The 20,216-nt window shown below is 44.8% G+C and overlaps 1 protein-coding gene across 1 annotated transcript in view; it reads left to right on the top strand.

Moving 5' to 3' along the window:
• ECT2 (epithelial cell transforming 2) overlaps positions 1 to 20,216 on the top strand; it is a 1,537,379-nt gene that overhangs the window by 989,295 nt on the left and 527,868 nt on the right. Inside the window, exon 18 of the mRNA XM_044070772.1 lies at positions 10,761 to 10,880. Within this exon, the coding sequence (XP_043926707.1) occupies positions 10,761 to 10,880 (120 nt within the window). The remainder of the gene's footprint in view (positions 1 to 10,760; positions 10,881 to 20,216) is intronic.

Here is a 20,216-nt window from a genome sequence, read left to right as displayed (position 1 = left end):
AGTTCCCTCTGACAGAGATTCCAGAGCATTAGACAGATGGGGAAAGAAAGTATATACATCTGCAACTTTAGCAATGAGAGCCTTAAATTGCCAGTTTCATATGCTAAAATATCAGCAGTTTTTACTGTCTCAGTTGAAACAAAAAATGCTTCCAGATTCCGATCCTCCTACTTTTAAAGAAATGCAGGATTTATTGCATGCAGCTGAACAGGTGGGAAAACATACTTTGCAATGTGGTTTTGATTCTGTAGAGGCCTCCTGTAGAGCAGCAGTTACAGGCTCTGTCATTGGAAGACATGTTTGGTTAAAAGAACATACGTTACCAGATCATGTTAAAGCAAAATTATTGGATGCACTTTTGCAGCAGGATGTGTTGTTTGGAGTTAAGGCAGAAGAGGTATTAAAGAAAATGGAGGATAAGGCAAAATCTATGCAAACGGTGAAGGATTTCTTAGTTTCAGCCTCCTAGATTTAGCAGAAATTGGCCAACTAAGAATTGGTCCTTTCCAGTAAGACAGACCTTAGAGGGGCAGATACAGACGTCCAAAAGGTAGAGGTCAACCACAAGGTCCTTACAGGCCTCGACAATGGGTTGCATCAGGCCAGAAAGAAGGGGAAGACAGTCCCCAACCATATAAAAAGCAGCCCCAATGACTTCCCACTACAGCTGCCAAACAACTCTCTCTGGGCAGCCCCTTTGGGAGTAAAACTGGCACTTTTTTATCACAATTGGCATATGATCACCAAAGACAAATGGGTTCTCAACATTGTATCTCAAGGTTACAGGTTCCACTTTCACACTCTGCCAAGGTTAAAAGGAATGCCAAATCTGCCACCAAATCAATGGGCAGAGGCTCAAAAACAAATTACAGCACTCATGGACATGAGAGCTATTCAAAAGGTACCACCACAGGAGCAAGGACAAGGATTTTACTCAAGACTCTTTCTGGTTCCCAGAAAGGACAAAGCCTGGAGGTCCATTCTGGATCTTTCTTCTCTAAACACTTACCTGGATGTTCCAAAATTCAAAATGTTGACACTACAGCTGCTTCTTCCCATGCTGGGCAAGAAAGCTTGGCTCGTGACATTAGACCTCAAGGAGGCATACCTGCATGTCCCTATCAGACAAAACTGCAGAAGATACCTCAGATTCATAGCTGGTTCAATGCACTATCAATTCTCTGTACTGCCATTTGGCTTATCTACTGCGCCCAGGGTCTTCACAAAGTGCCTGGCACCAGTAATTGCATTTTGCAGACGGAAAGGAATTCAAATTTATCTGTACCTGGACGACTTCCTGATTCAAGCAGAGAGCAAGGACATTCTTCTAAAGCATCTGGCGTTTGTAAAAAAGTTAAGTTGCCTGGGGTACACAGTAAACTAAAAGAAATCAAAACTAGTGCCCTCACAAGAGATAATATTCCTGGGTGCCAGCTTGAACACAACGGCCCAGATGGCTTATCTCGCGTCAGACAAGCAAGGACAACTGACTCAATACTTTCAATTTACGGCAACAAAGACCCAACTCCCTGCAAGAAAAATTCTGCAGGCCTTGGGTTACATGGCATCTTGCATACTACTAATTCCATATGCCAGACTGCATATGAGGAAACTACAATGGTACCTAAAGAATGTATGGTCTCAACACTGTCAAAGGTTGGAAACCGTTATACCACTAATTCCTTGCCTTCAACAGGAGTTTCAATGGTGAGCTCAAGCTTGTCACCTCAACAAGGGACAGCCTTTTACTCTACCCACAGCCAGGCAAACATTGACAACAGATGCATCGGATTACGCCTGGGGAACACACATGGCAGGCAACTGTATTCAGGGCAAGTGGCCCGCAGAACAAAGGCATCTTTACATCAATCAAAAAGAGATGCTAGCTGCACAAAATGCACTTATAGCTTTCAAGGACCTGCTGCATCCAGGACAACTACTACTAGACAGACAACACTACAGTTATGTGGTGCATAAACAAGCAAGGGGGCACTCACTCCTACCCCCTCTGCAGGCAAGCTATGACCTTGTGGAACACAGCTCTAAACTATCAAGTTCATCTGCAAGCACAATTCCTGCCAGGAGAGAAAAACACACTGGCAGACTACTTAAGCAGAAACATCATGGATCCCTTGAATGGGAATTGAATCCACAAATATTCAGAATAACACAGAAATGGTGGAGCCCGGACATAGATCTGTTTGCATCCCCAATGAACTACCAGCTACAGAAATTCTGCACAAGAAGTTACCATCCACAAGCATGGAAAGTGGATGCCCTCTCATTCAGCTGGAAAAACCTACAAGTATACGCTTTCCCACCACTACCTCTCCTGCCAAAGGTACTCATAAAAGCCAGGCAAGAAGAGCCAAAGATTATCCTGATTGCACCAGACTGGCCACGCCTGCACTGGTACCCAATCTTAAAGAACGTAGCACAAGGACCACCCTGGATTTTGCCTCAAACCCCACATCTGCTGACTCAGCACAACAATCGAATACTACACAGCCAGCTAAAGACCTCAAGCCTAGCTGCATGGGAGATTCCTTAGTCAAGCAAGCAATGCCGTTCTCCAAAGCTGTTATGTATGTCATTCTGGAGGCCAGAAGGCCTAGTACCAGGAAAGCCTATTCGGATAAATGGAAGAGATTCTGTGCCTGGAACCAAGCTCACAGCCTTGACCCTCATGTCCCAAACATTCCTCAGATACTACAATATTTAACTGAGATGCTGGACAAAAGCCTCTCCTCCTCATCCATCAATATCCACGCCTCTGCCATCTCTGCTCATTACAACACGGATCCACCAATTTTATCTAATCCTTTGCTAAGACAGTACCTCAGAGGGGCTAAAAACATAAGACCGCCCCGTAGAGAACCTACTCCAACTTGGGACCTCAACTTTGTTTTGGAAAAATTAACTTTACCTCCTTTTGAGCCAGCTAACACAGCAGAATTGAAATATATCTCTTGGTAAAACTGCTCTGCTCCTGGCAAGAACATCAGCACAAAGAGTTTCAGAATTACAGGCACTAATGGCAGTGGAACCTTTCCTCATTTTCCACCAGGACAGGGTGTCTTTAAGAACTAACCCTACATTTATGCCAAAGGTGGTATCCAGTGTGGCTCTAAACCAAACTTCATTTGCCAACTTTTTATCCAAAACCACAGAATAAAGGGGAGAGACTACTGCATTCCTTGGACATTCACAGGCAGTTGCGCTTCTACTTGGACAAAACCAAAGCTTTCAGGAAGTCTGAGCAGTTATTGGTAGCATATGCTGCCGGAGCACAGGGAAAAGCCATTTCAAAACAGACTATTTCAAAATGGATAGGACATTCTATACGTTTCTGCTATACACACCATGAGAAACCTGTACCTAGCAGCATTAGATCTCACTCCAGTAGGGCAACAGCCACTTCAACTGCCTACCTCAGAGGAGTACCTACCAAGGTTATTTTGGAAGCAGCAACTTGGAGTTCTGTACATGCCTTCACCAACCATTACCATCTGCCTCTATACTCTAAATCCAGTACTGGCTTCGCCACTGCAGTGCTGCAGGGCCTTATAGCCACCCCTAATGCCTTATAGAACCAGCCACCCTACCTCAGCTTTGGGATTCTACCCAAGTGTAATGACTGCAGCATTGTAACACGATGAACATAGTACAGCTTTGTACCTACCATAAATGTAGATGTTAGAGTGTATACACTGCTGCAGTCCAGGTTACCCTCCCATCTTCCCCCCTTACTTGCTGGTATGTACCTATGTCTTCTACCCTTTACTACCTATGGGGAGTATTTGCTGGTAACTGAAAGTTGTTTGTTTTTCTTATGTATGTTTTATTAGCAATTTGAATTGCCTACCTATTTGGGGGCACCTGACATCTGGGGCAAGAAAAACTGAAGAAAATGGCGTCTGCTGCATCTTATATACTCCTGTTGCACTGACGTCAGGGAGGAGGCGACAGCAACCGACACCGGACCAAGACTTTGGAACTCAGGTCGACTGGGGAACCGCCTGATGGCAGGATAACCCAAGTGTAATGACTGCAGTAGTGTATACACTCTAACATCTACATTTATGGTAGGTACAAAACTGTACTTTGCCAACACTGCAGGCACTGGGGCACATTTGTCTGATCTTCAGATGAATTGCATTTTGAATTCCCCTTGGATATGGATTTTGCCCTTCCTCCCTGAGAGACACAGGTGGGCATAGGCCCTTCATTGTTTTTTGGGAAAGAGGGAGCCTGTCTTGAATCCGTTTGATTCACAGTATACCTGTTTGTTTTTTTGGGATTTTTTTTTTGCTTGCTGGTATCAACCATTAGACCTTCTCTTGGGCAACTGCCCAATATTCATCGTGTTACCCTGCTGCAGTCATCACACTTGAGTTATCCTGTCGTCAGGCGGTCCCGCAGTCAGCCTGAATTCCAAAGTCTTGGTCCGGCATCGGTTGCTGTCGCTTCTTCCTTGACGTCAGTGCGCTAGGGGTATATAGGATGCATCCGACGCCATTTTCTTCAGTCTTTCTTGCCGCGCGGTGCCCGAAGCAGAAGCAGTTCGCAAGTGCCGGTCAGCCGACTCCTGAGATTTTAGAGGTCGAATTTCAGATCCGAAGTCTTCAATAAAGCTAAGTACCCTGTTGGGGAAACTTTTCTTGCCTCAGACCGATGTCAGAAAAAGTTAACAATTGTATTTCTTGTGGGAAGCAAATACCTCATAAGGATTTTCATTCTTATTGTATACCTTGCCTAGGCCCAGACCACGACGTCACTGGTTGTCGCTTTTGTGCTAGGTTCAATAAGCGAACTATAAAACGACGCTTTGATTTCACACAGCACTACTTCAGTAGAAAATTTAATTACACTATGCCGTCGGAGCAACCGACTACCAGCGTGCACAAAAAACGCAAATATAAGGACAGGCAGCTTAGATCCAAGCCAGACTCCGAGGCCTCGGTTGGGCCGGTCGCCAGTTCACCGGTTTTCAGTGAGGCGCCTACGCAGCCCCTGGCTACCTCAAAATTGGAACCCCAGACCGCTTTGGATTCTCTGGCGGAGAGTTCTCGGCTGACGCAGCCATTTTCTTTAGGCCCTACCGATGACATTGCAGAACGATAAGCCGGTACTGCAGAAACACCTTTGGTTTCTGAAGGTGTCTTCAGACCGACGACGCTCACCATAAAACCGTATCCTAAGCTTAAGACTCCTCTTAAACCAAAAAAGACTGCACTTCAGTCTCCAGTTCAAGGCCCCATGCCTAAGAAACAGATGCTTAAAATGGCTGAAGACTTGATTTCTTTAATCAGGGTTTCCCAACCCCCACCCGACAAAAGGCCTATACAAGAGGAAGATTATGCCTCCTCTGATCAAGTGTCTATTTCCTCAGGCTTACTTCTTTCCTCCTTATGAAGATTCTGATGCTGAGGATTCCATTCCCTCAGCTTCTCCCTCTGAAGACTATTCCTTTGGGGAAACCTTACATACCATGAGGGAACATTTCCACTGGGAAGGTCAGGACTACTCCGACTCAAAGAGTTTCTTTTACTCCCACAGCACAGACCACTTGCTATCCCCCCAGTTTTAGACATTGTGGATGATGTTTACTTAGAATCTAGTTTAAATCCAGATTCACTGCCTCCTGCTCCAGCCAAACCAGAGTGCCTGACTCCCACAAGTTCCTTTACAAAAGCCCTGTTACTGACCCAGAGACTATCTCCCAGGGTCCCAAAGGGGCTAAGGCTTCTATGGCAAAAAATCCGGTACCCTCTGAAAGGGACACCAGAGCACTAAACAGGTGGGGATAAGAAGGTTTACACCTCAGCCACTCTAGCTATGAGAGCACTAAATTGTCAATTTCACATGCTTAAATACCAGCAATTTCTAATGTCTCACATAAAACAAAAGATGAGCACACACCCTCAACAGTCTGAATTGAAGGAAATGCAGGATCTGTTGCATGCAGCTGAACAGGTGGGCAAACATACTTTACAATGTGGATTTGATTCCTTGGAAGCTTCCTGTAGAGCAGCTGTTACTGGGTCTGTTATACGTAGGCATGCTTGGTTAAAGGAACAAACTCTGCATGATCATGTTAAAGCAAAGTTACTAGATGCTCCCTTACAGCAGGATGTCCTATTTCAGGTTAAAGCAGAAGAAGTCTTAAAGAAAATGGAGGATAAGGCAAAATCTATGCAGACGGTCAAAGATTTCTTACAGGTTCAGCCCCCTCACTTCAGCAGAAATTGGCCAACAAAAAATTGGTCCTTTCCAGCTACTGACAGACCATAGAGGGGTAAATACAGACGCCCAAAAGGCAGAGGACAAGCACAAACCCATCACAAACCTCGACAATGGGGCACTGCAACACAGAAGGGAGGAGAAGACAGGCCCCAAACTGCTAGAAGGCAAACACAGTGACTTAAATCCATATTGCCAAGCAAAACTCTCTTGGCAGCTCCTTTGGGAGGAAAATTAACACTTTTTACAGACAACTGGCGCATCATCACAAAGGACAAATGGGTCCTAGACATTATTTCACAAGGATACAGATTCCATTTCCACACCTTGCCAACGATAAGAGGAATGCCAAACCTGACACAAAATCAATGGGCAGAGGCAAAAACAAATTACAGCTCTCATGGACATGAGAGCCATTCAACTGGTACCTACATGGGAGCAAGGCCAAGGATTTTACTCAAGGCTCTTTCTAGTCCCCAGAAAGGACAATGCTTGGAGACCTATTACGGACCTTTCAATTCTAAACACCTTCTTACAAGTACCCACATTTAAGATGCTAACACTACAGCAGCTTCTTCCCATGTTGGGCAAGAAAGCATGGCTAGTAACGTTGGACCTCAAGGAGGCATACCTGCATGTCCCTATCAGACAAAATTGCAGAAGATACCTCCGTTTCATTGCAGGTTCAACCCATTACCAATTCTCTGCACTGCCCTTTGGCTTATCCACTGCACCCAGGGTCTTCACAAAATGCCTGGCACCAGTAATTGCATACTGCAGACAAAGAGGAATTCAAATATACCCATACTTGGACGACTGCCTCATCCAAGCAGAAAGCAAGGACATCCTCTTACAACATCTGGCTTTTGTAAAACACCTAAGTTGCCTAGGGTACACAGTAAACAAAAAGAAGTCAAAACTAGTACCCTCACAAAATATGATATTCCTGGGTGCCAGCTTGAATACAACGGCCCAGATGGCTTATCTGACACCAGACAAACTACAACTGACTCAATACTTCAAAACAATGGCAATAAAGACCCAACTCCCTGCAAGAAAAATTCTGCAGGCCTTGGGCTTCATGGCATCTTACATACTACTAATACCATTTGCAGAACTGCATATGAGGAAATTACAGTGGTACCTAAAAAGCGTATGGACTCAACACAGCCAGGGCTTGGACATAATATCTCTCATTCCCTGCCTTCAAGAGTTTCTATGGTGGTCACAGGCATGTCACCTCAACAAGGGTCAGCCTTTCACCTTGCCCCCAGCCAGGCAAAGTATGACAACAGATGCATCGGACTATGCCTGGGGGGCACACATGGCAGGACGGTGCATTCAAGGCATATGGACTACAGATCAAAGGAATCTGCACATCAATCAAAAAGAAATGCTAGCTGTACAGAATGCCCTGACAGCCTTCAAGGACCTCTTACATCCAGGACAGCTTACAATAAGGACGGACAACACCACAGTAATGTGGTACATAAACAAGGGGGTACACACTCCTACCCTCTATGCAGGCAAGCAATGACCTTGTGGAACACAGCACTGGCTTACCAAGTTCAGCTACAAGCTCAATTCCTGCCAGGAAAAAAGAACACATTGGCAGACTACCTAAGCAGAAACATCATGGATCCCCACGAGTGGAAATTGGATCCACAAGTATTTGCAATGATAACTCAAAAATGGGGGCACCCAGACATAGACCTGTTTGCCAGCCCCCAAAACTATCAGCTAACAAAATTTTGTACAAGGACGTTTCACCATCAAGCTTGGAAAGTAGATGCACTCTCATTCAGTTGGAAAAACCTGACAGTATATGCCTTCCCTCCATTGCCCCTTCTCACAAAGGTGCTGCTGAAAGTCAGGCTGGAGAGACCCAGAATGATACTCATAGCCCCAGTCTGGCCACGCCAGCACTGGTACCCACTACTAAGGAATATGACCCAGGGCCCCCCTTGGATTTTACCACAAATTACTCATTTGCTCACACAGCAAGACAGATTCTCCACAGCCAGCTCAAAACCTTAAATTTGGCTGCATGGCAAATCACCTAAGCAACCAGCCAGCTCCTCTTCCTCGAGCTGTTATGGATGTTATTCTGGAAGCCAGGAGGCCCAGCACCAGGAAGGCCTACTCGGACAAATGGAAAAGGTTTTGCACCTGGAACAAAGCTAAAGGCCAAAATACTCTTCAGCCGCACATACCTCAGATTCTACAGTACTTAACTGAGATGTTACACAAAGGACTTTCTTTTTCATCTATTAAAATCCACGCCTCACCTATTTCAGCCCACTACAACACGGATCCTCCCTTATTTTCACATCCGCTTCTAAGGCAGTTTCTCAGAGGGGCCAAAAACATTAGGCCCCCCAGGAGAGCACCTACACCAACCCGGGACCTCTATGTTCTGAAAAAACTTACACTACCACCTTTTGAACCAGCTTTTTCAGCTGACTTAAAGTTTATATCATGGAAGACTGCCCTGCTGCTAGCAATAACTTCAGCCAGAAGAGTCTCAGAGCTTCAGGCACTAATGGCAGTAGAGCCTTTCCTCATTTTTCATCAAGACAGTTTCTCTACGAACTAACCCATCCTTTATGCCTAAGGTGGTATCCAGTGTGGCTCTAAATCAAACCATCCATTTACCCACCTTCTTTCCAAATCCACAGAATAAAGGAGAAAGACTCCTGCACTCCTTGGACATTCACAGGCAACTACGTTACTACTTGGATAAAACTAAGGTTTTCAGAAAATCTGACCAGCTCTTTGTATCCTTTGCTGCAGCTTCACAAGGGAAGGCTATATCAAAACAGACCATTTCCAAATGGATAGGACATTGCATTCGTTTTTGCTACACCCACCATGGAAAACCAGTTCTTGCTAGCATAAGGCCCCACTCTACCAGGGCAGCAGCTACATCTACAGCCTTCCTCAGAGGGGTGCCAACCAAGGATATTTTGGAAGCTGCAACTTGGAGTTCAGTACACACCTTCACCAAACACTATCACTTACCACTTTACTCTAAGACTGGATCTGGCTTCGCCACTGCAGTTCTGCAGGGCCTTCTAGCCTCTTCTAACCCTGTTCGACTCCACCTCCCATCCTTAGCTTTGGGATTCTACCAAAGTGTGATGACTGCAGCAGGGTAACACGATGAACATAGTACAGTTTTGTACCTACCATAAATGTAGATGTTCGAGTGTATACCCTGCTGCAGTCCAGGTTACCCTTCCTCCATCCCCTCTGACCTAATTAACTAAAACTTTTTAATGCCTCTAAATCTGATGCTACCTTTGTGGTGTATGTGCTTATAGCTGGAGGGCTGTTTTGTTTGTGCTAAACTTTTATGATTGGTACTATTTACTGACCACCATTTTGGGGGGGGCACCTGACATCTGGGGCAAGAAAAACTGAAGGAAATGGCATCTGATGCATCCTATATACCCCTGGCGCACTGACGTCAGGGAAGAAGCGACAGCAACCAACACAGGACCAAGACTTTGTAATTCAGGCTGACTGCGGGACCACCTGATGACAGGATAACCCAAGTGTGATGACTGCAGCAGGGTATACACTCTAACATCTACATTTATGGTAGGTACAAAACTGTACTTTTGTCACCAGGGAAAGAATCAAAAAAGAGGGGCCGTCATGGAGGCAGCCAGCATGGGTGGTCCAAGTTTTTATTTTTCCTGTTTAGCCCTATTGCTTGCATATGCCTATGGCTGTCTATTTTAAATGAGTAGTTTGCATCAAAGGCAGTTTTTGGTATTGAATTACAACATTCAGTAGTTTCATGGAGCCTTCCAATCAAAACTGCTCATAATTTTCAAACAAAATAAATGAAGGCTTGCAGACCATTTTAAAAAGATGTTATGCAGGCACTGGCATAACTCCACATTTTAGAAAACATTTTATCTTGTGTCTTTGATACCATCCCAGTCTTCCTTCACCATGAAGAGGGGAACTTTTTCCTTTGGTCTCAGGGATTCTACTTTTTGCTTCTGTCTTCTTTTTTTACTTTGTGGGAGAAAATAATTGAAGAGGTGGAATGCTCTGTTCTTTCAGTGATCGATTCAAGTAGAAGCTGGGAAGGACCAACCAAAGCAATGTCACTGAGTTTGAGTGTGCTCCAAAGAAATTAGGACATGCTGATTTTGAGATGTTTTTAGACTTCTGGAGCTTTATTGTATATTGTAATGCATTTTATTAACATGGTGAACAACTGGATTTTAGGCCCAGGAGGTATTGTCTGTGTTAAGTGACTTGTTAAACGTTGTATGCTAAGAAATTAGAGACTGAAGTAGTCAAACCCAAGATGGCAGGGTGACGTTCATTATCAGCTCATAGGCTTAATCCTGAGAGTAAAACTGACATCAAGAAAAGGAATCTATAGTAACGTGCGTCATGAAATTAATGGGAGAGCTCAGTAATTTAAAACTCAGTAAAGTTTCATTATTTGAAGTATTGAATGTAGGGCCACATAAAAATGTTTTTTGTTCTTGCAGGCTAATCTGTTGTCATCTCACCGTTTGCTAGTACAGAGGGTAGAGACAGTATCGCTTAGTGAAGAGTTGTGTGACCGAGGTGAACAAGTTACCCTATTTCTGTTCAACGATTGCCTTGAGGTAAGTTTTGATGTTAATACAGACTCTTGACTTTTTAATGGGGGTGTTAAATCGAGCTTAGTAAGAATTGCATTTTAATGAGGCTATATTTTAGAACTTTAATATTCAGCATTTTATTTTTATTGAACACACAGACCATCTTATGCTGAGGCACTTAAAAGAAACATTCCTAAAACTCAAACACCTCCTAAGCCTACAAATGGTAACTCCTATCCTCTGTAATCTCTAAAGCATACACCAAAAGCAACAATGAACACATCAGTTAAGCCTTCACCCCATGGTCTCCCATGATCGAAGCCCATAAGGCAAACAAACACTTTACCTAGGATTCTTGTCGTAGGGGATTCCATTGTAACATGCACAGATAGCCCCAAACAACTAGGTTAGATGAAGAAGATAAATGTTAACTGCTTATTGGGATCCAGCATCCGCAGTATCACACACTCCTTCAAGTCACTGTACCACAAGTAGAAATATGATTCTGTAATAGTTCATGTGGGTGAAAATGATCCAAGACTTCTCTTCATATAGTTCAGTGAGTTGTTCTAGATCTCTCTGAATGTGTCAGGCAGGTATGTGCTTTGCACTGAGCAGCATTTTGCCTTCACCAGGGATGATGTCACAATATGATCAAAAATGACTGATTTTAAGAATTTGCTTAGTTTCTGTTTTCATTCCAGGGGATTTAATCTGTTAGCATGGGAGGATATGGTTGCTGTGCCAGGGATGGTCTGCATCTGTCCACTCCCTGGCTTTTAGATATTGACTAAAACTTTATCCACCCTTTAGAGCCTTTGTGCAATAACAAACCTTCCATCATAGCAAAAAAAAAAAAAAAAAATCAAAGCAATCTTAAGTATTACTGCTCGATACTAGGAGCCTTAACGAGAAACTCCACACCCTACAAGCTTTCACACTGGCTAATGTAGACATTTGTGCCTTTACCAAGAATTAGTTTGAAACCACAGAAAGTACCGTCAGTGCAAGGCTATAGCACCTTCCAAACATTTAGGCCAACAGCAGCACAGACTGGCTCTACAGGTGGAGCTGTCTTGATCTACATTAGCAACAACCTCCAGGTTGGTTAAACAGGATGACGCTGTGAAGTTCATCCACGTGCAAACCACCATAAAGTCCCTTAACATATCCTAGCTAACTGTGGGCTACCATCTGTGTTACAAGAATCTGTTTGTACCTAGACGTACTGGAGAAACTTGCCATCCAACTAAATACCCTATTCATGGGGGACTTTAACTACTCCTCCTATAAACTTGGAAATGTACGCTGCCTCAAACTCGCAGGCATAATGTTTTCTGAACTTTATTAACACAAATACACTGGGCCAGATTGTTTGCACTCCAACCAGAACTTCAAACATACTGAACCTAGTACTGACCAAAATGGGGCAGTGCTGCACCAAATCCTCTCTCCCCTCCCTATTTTGTCTCATGCTCATTAGTGAGGTGAAATCACAAAGCTGTCTCTTTCAAAACAAAAATCAAATTGGAAAAACCCCAACTATATCTGCAAGTTAGGAACTGTTCTAAAGCAAACTACATCCTACTTGAGTGACAGCTTTTCAAAATTCAGTGCCCCCCTGAGCCCCAAGATCACGGCAATCTGCAGAATTTTTCGCAGAAATCTTTACAAACATGTGAATGGCTGCATAGAGGCTGCTGTACCTACCAGAAGTAAGCCCATAACAAACACCAAAAGCAAACCACAGTAGTGGAATCCCAGCCTTAACAGGGTATGTAAAAATGAAAAAAATAACTGCTAAAATCAGAAAGAGCTACACTCATAAAAACAAGAGCTCCCTGATTAAAGTAAATAAGAAACTAAGAGGATTGTCCAACAACACCAACTTCAGTGTCAAGATATCTTTTCAGGCTAAGGACAACCAACAACCATAGCTTCTTAAGCTATGCCGAAAATCTTAAAGATAACACGTGTGCGGAATTGTGGTAAATGGCACCACCTTCACTGAGCAGAGAGGCATAGCGAATCTGCTGACGGGAAAATTCAGCTCAAACTTCACCCCCCACCCCCACCCTCTGTGAAATTTTTTCTAGCATATCTGCCCAACTTTCAGCAGGAAGCACTGGCCTTGGTGGAGTCTGCCAAGGCCAAAAGCACTGCCTCAGTGGGCCAGTACAGTATTCGGGTTTCTTCCTAAATAGCTTAAAACATGACCTTACAGGACCACGAGGCATTTTTCAACTAGTCTCAAAATAGGTTGGGTACCAAGTGAATGTAGGATTGCAGCGGTCATCCCTGTTCACAGTGTTGGCCCATCGACTGACCCCAGCAACTACAGACCCAATCAATCTGGCAAGTCTAATGTGCAAAACCATGGAATGAATTATCATGGAAATGATCAACAAAGAGCATTGACAGCCTACAGACATTGGACCCATCCCAGTTTGGTTTTATCAAGGAAAGGTCTCCTATTTAACCTGGTAGACTTCTCTGCGAGGGTCAACAAGGCAAGTGGATGAGATATAGGTGTATGCTTCCTAGCTTGACTTGGCTAAGATGTTTGTTACAGTCCCCAACTTTGGTATTGTTGGCAAACTCTCCAAACTAGGCATAACTCCCTAAATAACTCATTGGATTGCCAGGTGACTCAGATAGGATCCAGAAAGCCAGGACTGGTGAAACCTCTTCTACGAAGAGATTGGTTACTAGTGGAGTACTTCAGGGATTTGTGCTGAGCCTGCTCCTGTTTGGCACCTTCTTCTCAGAAGTCAGAGCTAATGTCAAGGGCCTAAGGCTCACCAAGTTCACAGATTATAAATTGGGAGCTTATCATAGATTCTTCCCACAACACTAACATCCTGCAAGAGGGACCAATACAGACAAATGACTGGTGCCAAGGCCATGGTTTAAAACTCAGCACCAAGACGTGCATTATAGTGCCCTTTGGGAAAACTTTCACACAAGCCAGTTATTCCAATGGTAAAACACCCCTAAGAGTTGACCTCATAGCTAGGGATCTAAGAACATAAGTAGACAGTAATCTGGCCTTTGACCATCACGTAGCCAAGACATTAAGAAAGTCATTCTGTGTTGTCCAGCTTTATAAATATGGGTACGGCATCCAAATCCAAGGAAATTATAATATCACTTTACTCAGTCCTTATCAGACCCATCATTAAGTACATTGTCTCCTTTGGCATATACCTGATCAGGCATTTGCAACGGCTGGAACACCCACAGAGGTTCTCACTAGGAGAATGTGGGGTATTAACACACTGTTCTACACAGATTGCCTTAAGGCCCTATCTGTATACTCAGTCTCCTACAGGTTACTGAGAGGCAATGTATGCCTGGCATATAAGGCATCCTCAGATCCAGCCCTGTTGGATCTTTTGCACATTTGAAAAATGAACAGCACTAGATCCAAGGATTTAAACTTTGCCTGTGTCATAAATAGAGCATACTGCTAAGTGTTTCAGAGGCTCCCCATCCATGTGAAGCAGAGTTCATCCCTGACGTGATTTAAATGTAACCTTAACCATGTCCTTCAAGAATGCAACTGCAGTCCTTACATATGGGTTGTCCTGCCTCAGGCAGCCCTCGGTCGTCCGGATTCCAAAGTCTGGGTCCGGTGTCGGCTGATGTCGCCTCCTCCCCGACGTCAGAGCAGCTGGGGTATAAAAGCATCAGCTGACGCCATCTTCCTCAGTCTTTCTTGCCACGCGGTGCCCGAAGCAGAAGCAGCTCGCAAGTGCCGGTCGGTCAGCTGCTGTGTTTTACGTATCCGAAGTCATCAAAAAGCTAAGTACCCCGTTGGGGAACCTTTTCTTGCCTCAGCCGATGTCAGAAAAAACTGAAAAAGTTAATAATTGTTTGTCTTGTGGTAAACAAATACCTCATAAGGACTTCCATTCTTACTGCCTCCCCTGCCTTGGCCCAGACCATGACGCCTCGGCCTTTTGCTGCCTGTGCTTGCTTCAATAAGCGCACACTCAGGCGCCGGGCAGAGTTTGCTGAAGATTTTGGCGATAAATACTCTTATACCATGCCGTCGGAACAACCGACCCCTCATATTTCCAAAAAACGGAAAGACCGGGACCGACATTCTCGGCCTGCGACTTCCAGCGACACCACGCCAAAAACTACTGCGAGTGCATCGGTCTCTTCTGAGGCGGTTGTTCCACCGCTCCGGACCGACGACACCGCTTTACCGATCACTCCGGCCCCGGAGATTGCACCGGTTGTTGATTTTCCTCCAGAAACTTAAGCCCAAGATTTGCCTGAGACCATACCGGTGGACAAGGTTACTCCAGCACGTGGGGCAGCTAGGCCCCCTATGTCTATGTCTATCAAGGCCTACACACGTGCTAAGGCTGCCAGCCAGGCTAAGTCTCACCCTCCTAAAGCTTTGCCTCAGCCCACTACTGATAAGCAAATCATGACTTTAGCCGCAGATTTAATTTCCTTAATCAGAGGCTCCTAGGCCCATCCTGACAGAGGTTCTCAGCCACCTTCTGACAAAAGGCCCAGGGTTGAGCATACAGACACCCTTTCTTCAGATGAAGCCTCTGGTGACTCTGATCACTCGGATACCCAGGAAGAGTCCTTCCAGGCCTACGAGGATTCTGATGCGGAGGAATCTATTCCTTCTGCCTCTCCTCCTGAGGATATTTATTGTGGGGAAATTCTCCACTCCATGAGAGAGCATTTTCAGTGGCAAGGTCAGGAATTCTCCGACTCTAGGAAACTGCTTCGTACCTTCCTTAAGCTTCCCCAACACAGGCCTTTAGCTGTCCCTCCAGTGTTAGATGTACTGGATGATGTGTACTCAGATTCGAGTGCTTCTCCTGATTCTCTCCCCCCCTGCTCCTGTCAAGCCGGACAGATACTACAGGGTTCCTGAAACTCACAAGCATTTCTTTAAGGCCCATTCTGTTGATATAGAAACTTTCCCAGGGGCCCAAAGGGGTGGCCACATCCACAGCCAAAAATCCTTTGCCCTCAGACAGGGAAGCTAGGTCCCTGGAGAGGTGGGGCAAAAAAGTTTATACCTCAACCACACTTGCCATGAGGGCCCTTAATTGCCTTTTTCATATGTTTCAGTATCAGGATTTCTTGATGGATGATTTGCAGAAAAGGTTAGCCTCTCCTGAGCCTTTAGATAGAAAGGCCTTGCAGGATTTGGTCCATAACACACAGCAGGTTAGCAATCATTTTCTTCAGTGTGGTTATGATGCATTGGAAGCTTCATGTAGGGCAGCTATGACAGGGGCCGTCATACATAGACATTCATGGTTGAAAGAACAGGCATTGCCAGATCATGTTAAAGTAAAGCTTCTAGATGCACCTCTGGAAAAACACAAGCTATTTGGTGCTAATGCTCAGGATGTGTTGAAATCAATTAAGGAAAAGGCTAAATCAGTGCAAACAGTCAAGGATTTCCTCCAGGTTCAGCCACCAAGGTTCAGCAGGAATTGGCCTTCTAAGAATTGGTCCTTTCCGGACACTGACAAGTTTCAAAGGGGAAAAAACAGGCGTGCCCGAGGAAGAGGGCAATACAGAGGCTCCTACAGGGGACGCCAATAGCAACTGACTAATCAGAGAGGTGGCGTAGGGACTTCCCCTGCTCCACCGGGACAATCACAATGACTTGACTTTGACACCGCCGACCAAGGCTCAGAGAAGCACCTTTAGGCGGAAAATTATCCTTATTTTCAAAAAATTGGCACATTTTAACAAAGGACAAATGGATTCTGGACATAATAGACCAAGGCTACAGGTTCCACTTCCATACTTTACCAACAAGACAAGGCATGCCAAACCTGCCACAAAATCAAAGGGCAGAGGCATTCGAACAAGTTTCAAAGCTGATGCAAATCAAAGCAATAGAAAAGGTTCCTCAGGAACGAGGCCAGGGATTTTACTCAAGACTGTTCCTTGTTCCAAGAAAAGAAAAGCAATGGAGGCCTATACTGGACTTGTCCGCTCTAAACACTTTTCTCATTGTACCAAAATTCAAAATGCTGACGCTACAGCAACTCCTTCCCATGCTGGGCAAGGGGTCTTGGCTGGTTACTCTGGACCTCAAGGAGGCATACCTGCATGTCCCAATCGGACACAGTTGCAGAAGATACCTCAGATTTCTTGCAGGGTCAGAGCATTATCAATTTTCAGCATTGCCTTTTGGCTTAACTACTGCACCCAGAGTATTCACGAAATGCCTGGCATCAGTAATTGCACACTGCAGACTCCAGGGGATACAAATATACTCATACCTGGATGACTGCCTTATACAAGCAGACAGCAAGCAAGCCTTGACAAAAAACTTGAATTATGTCATTCACTTACTACAGGCTTTGGGATACACAGTCAACTTACAAAAATCAAGACTACTGCCATCCCAACAAATAATTTTTCTAGGAGCCAAACTAGACACAGAATCACAAATGGCTTACCTCACAGAAGAGAAGCAAGAACAATTACCACATTACTTCAAAAGCCTAGCAAAGCTCACCCAGATGACTACAAGGAAAATCCTGCAGGCCCTGGGTTTCATGGCATCTTGCATTCTGCTGATTCCACTGGCAAGACTACACATGAGAAAACTACAATGGTACCTAAAAAGTTTATGGTGTCAACACAGCCACAACTTAGAAGCAATTATCCCACTCATCCCATGTCTACAAAGGGAATTTTTGTGGTGGGCCCAAGCAAGCCAGTTAAACAAAGGTATGCCTTTCAACAAACCTCAAACAAGCCAAACCATTACAACAGACGCCTCAGACCATGGATGGGGGGGCGCACATGGAGGGCAGATGCATTCAAGGGCAATGGACCCCCCAGGAAGTACATCTACACATCAATCAGAGATGTTAGCAGTAATTCATGCAATAGAGGCCTTCGGAAAATATCTTCAACAAGGTCATCTGCTAATAGACACAGACAACACCACTGTTATGTGGTACATAAACAAGCAGGGAGGTACTCATTCTTACCCCCTTTGCAGACTAACAATGACTCTTTGGGAAAAGTCCCTGAAACTGAACATACAGCTGCAATCCCAGTTTGTTCTGGGCAGGGACAATGTTCTGATGGACAGTCTAAGCAGAAACATCCTGGACCCGCACGAATGGATGTTGCATCCAGACATTTTTGCACAAATAACTCGTGCATGGGGGAGGCCGGACATAGATCTCTTTGCCTCCCACCTCAATCATCATCTGAAAAAGTTCTGCTCGAGGACACACCATCCACAAGCCTGGAGAATAGATGCTCTCTCATTCAGCTGGAACTCTCTAACAATCTATGCATTCCCACCTCTACCATTAATGACCAAGGTGTTACTGAAGATCAAAGCAGAGTAACCAAAAGGCATCTTAATAGCTCCAGATTGGCCAAGACAGCACTGGTATCCATTACTAAGGAGCATAACTTGCACCAAGCCGTGGCTCCTGCCTCAATGGCCTCTACTCTTGACTCAGCACAATTACAGGACGGTTCATCCCAACCTGCAAACTCTGCAGCTGACAGCTTGAAGGGTTCCATGATTTCTCCCCATATCTCTCTCTCCAAGGAAGTTCAACAGATACTATTGGAAGCACGCAAACCTTCCACCAGAAAGACTTATTCAGCCAAATGGAAGAGATTCAACATCTGGAATACCAACAGGGGATAGGGTGCATCAGTAATGAGCATCCCACAGATACTGGAATACTTGGCAGAAATGATGCATAATGGACTTTCCTATTCTTCCATAAAAATACACGCTTCAGCAATTTCAGCAAAATACAACACTGATCCACCTGTTTTTTCACATCCTTTGCTAAGAATTTCTAAGAGGAATAAAGAATAACAAACCTCCCAGAAAACCACCAGTGCCTGCATGGGACCTCAACTTCGTGTTGGAAAAATTAACTCTTCCTCCTTTTGAACCAGCAGCATCTTCAGAATTGCAATTTCTTTCCTGGAAAACAGTTTTCCTGTTTGCAATTACCTCAGCAAGAAGAGTTTCGGAGATACAGGCCCTCATGGCAGTACCTCCATTCCTCATTTTTCATCAGGACAGGGTTTCTTTAAGAACCAATCCTTCTTTTATGCCAAAAGTGATATCCAGGGTGTCTCTAAATCAAGCAATTCACCTGCCTACTTTCTTCCCCAATCCTCAAAATAAAGGGGAAAAGCTGCTGCACACTTTGGACATGCACAGACAACTACGCTACTACTTGGACAGAACAAAGGCCAACAGAAAGTCTGACCAACTATTTGTAGCATACGCTCCTGGAGTGCAAGGAAAGGCAATTTCCAAACAAACAATTTCAAAATGGATTGGACATTGCATCAGATTCTGTTATTCTTTCCATGGAAAGGGTGTGCCAGCCAATATCAGGCCACACTCCACCAGAGCTACAGCCACCTCAACAGCCTTCCAAAGAGGGGTGGCTACAAAGGACATTCTAGAAGCTGCTACATGGAGCTCCGTGCATACATTTTCCAAGCACTACAACCTGCCTTATATTCCAGATCCCGGGCAGGCTTTGCTTCGGCAGTCCTGCAGGGCATTTTAGCTACACCATCCTTATCTTAGAGCCTACCACCCCCAGCTTGGCTATGGTATTCAACCCATATGTAAGGACTGCAGTTGCATTCTTGAAGGACATAGTACAGTTTTGTACCTACCATAAATGTAGATGTCAGATAGATATGCAACTGCAGTCCGGTTTTCCCTCCCTCCTACCCCTCTGTGTATTGGGTCCACTTCCCTCCTTTTATACTTAGCTGGGGATATCTGTTATGGTGTATCTGTTTATTGCTATTGTGTATGTCTGGAAATTTTATCCAGTTATAAATTTAGCCTTCCTTGGAGGGCACCTGGCATCTGGGGCAAGAAACACTGAGGAAGATGGCGTCGTCTGATGCTTTTATACCCCAGCCGCTCTGACAGGGAGGAGGCGACATCAGCCGACGCCGGACCCAGACTTTGGAATCCGGCCGACCGAGGGCTGCCTGAGGCAGGACAACCCATATGTAAGGACTGCAGTTGCATATCTATCGGACATCTACATTTATGGTAGGTACAAAACTGTACTATTTGATGGGAAATTGTGAATTCACTCCAATCTGGCCCCCATGTCTCTAATGGGCAGAGGCAGACAGTAAGTAAAATATTGCCTACCATACAACCCACCCACACACACACACACACACACACACACACACACACACACACACACACACACACACACACACACACACACACACACACAGCCCTTGACCATCTCCAAACTAGCATACCTCTCTTAATAGACACCCAAGGTATATGGGGGCACACTTGGGTTGGGTTGTACTGCTAAACTTAGA

Source organism: Protopterus annectens, chromosome 4.part1, assembly GCF_019279795.1.
Source record: "Protopterus annectens isolate FY-2018-M chromosome 4.part1, PAN1.0, whole genome shotgun sequence".
NCBI classification, from domain to species: Eukaryota; Metazoa; Chordata; order Ceratodontiformes; family Protopteridae; genus Protopterus; species Protopterus annectens.
This window is presented reverse-complemented; position numbering and strand designations above follow the sequence as displayed.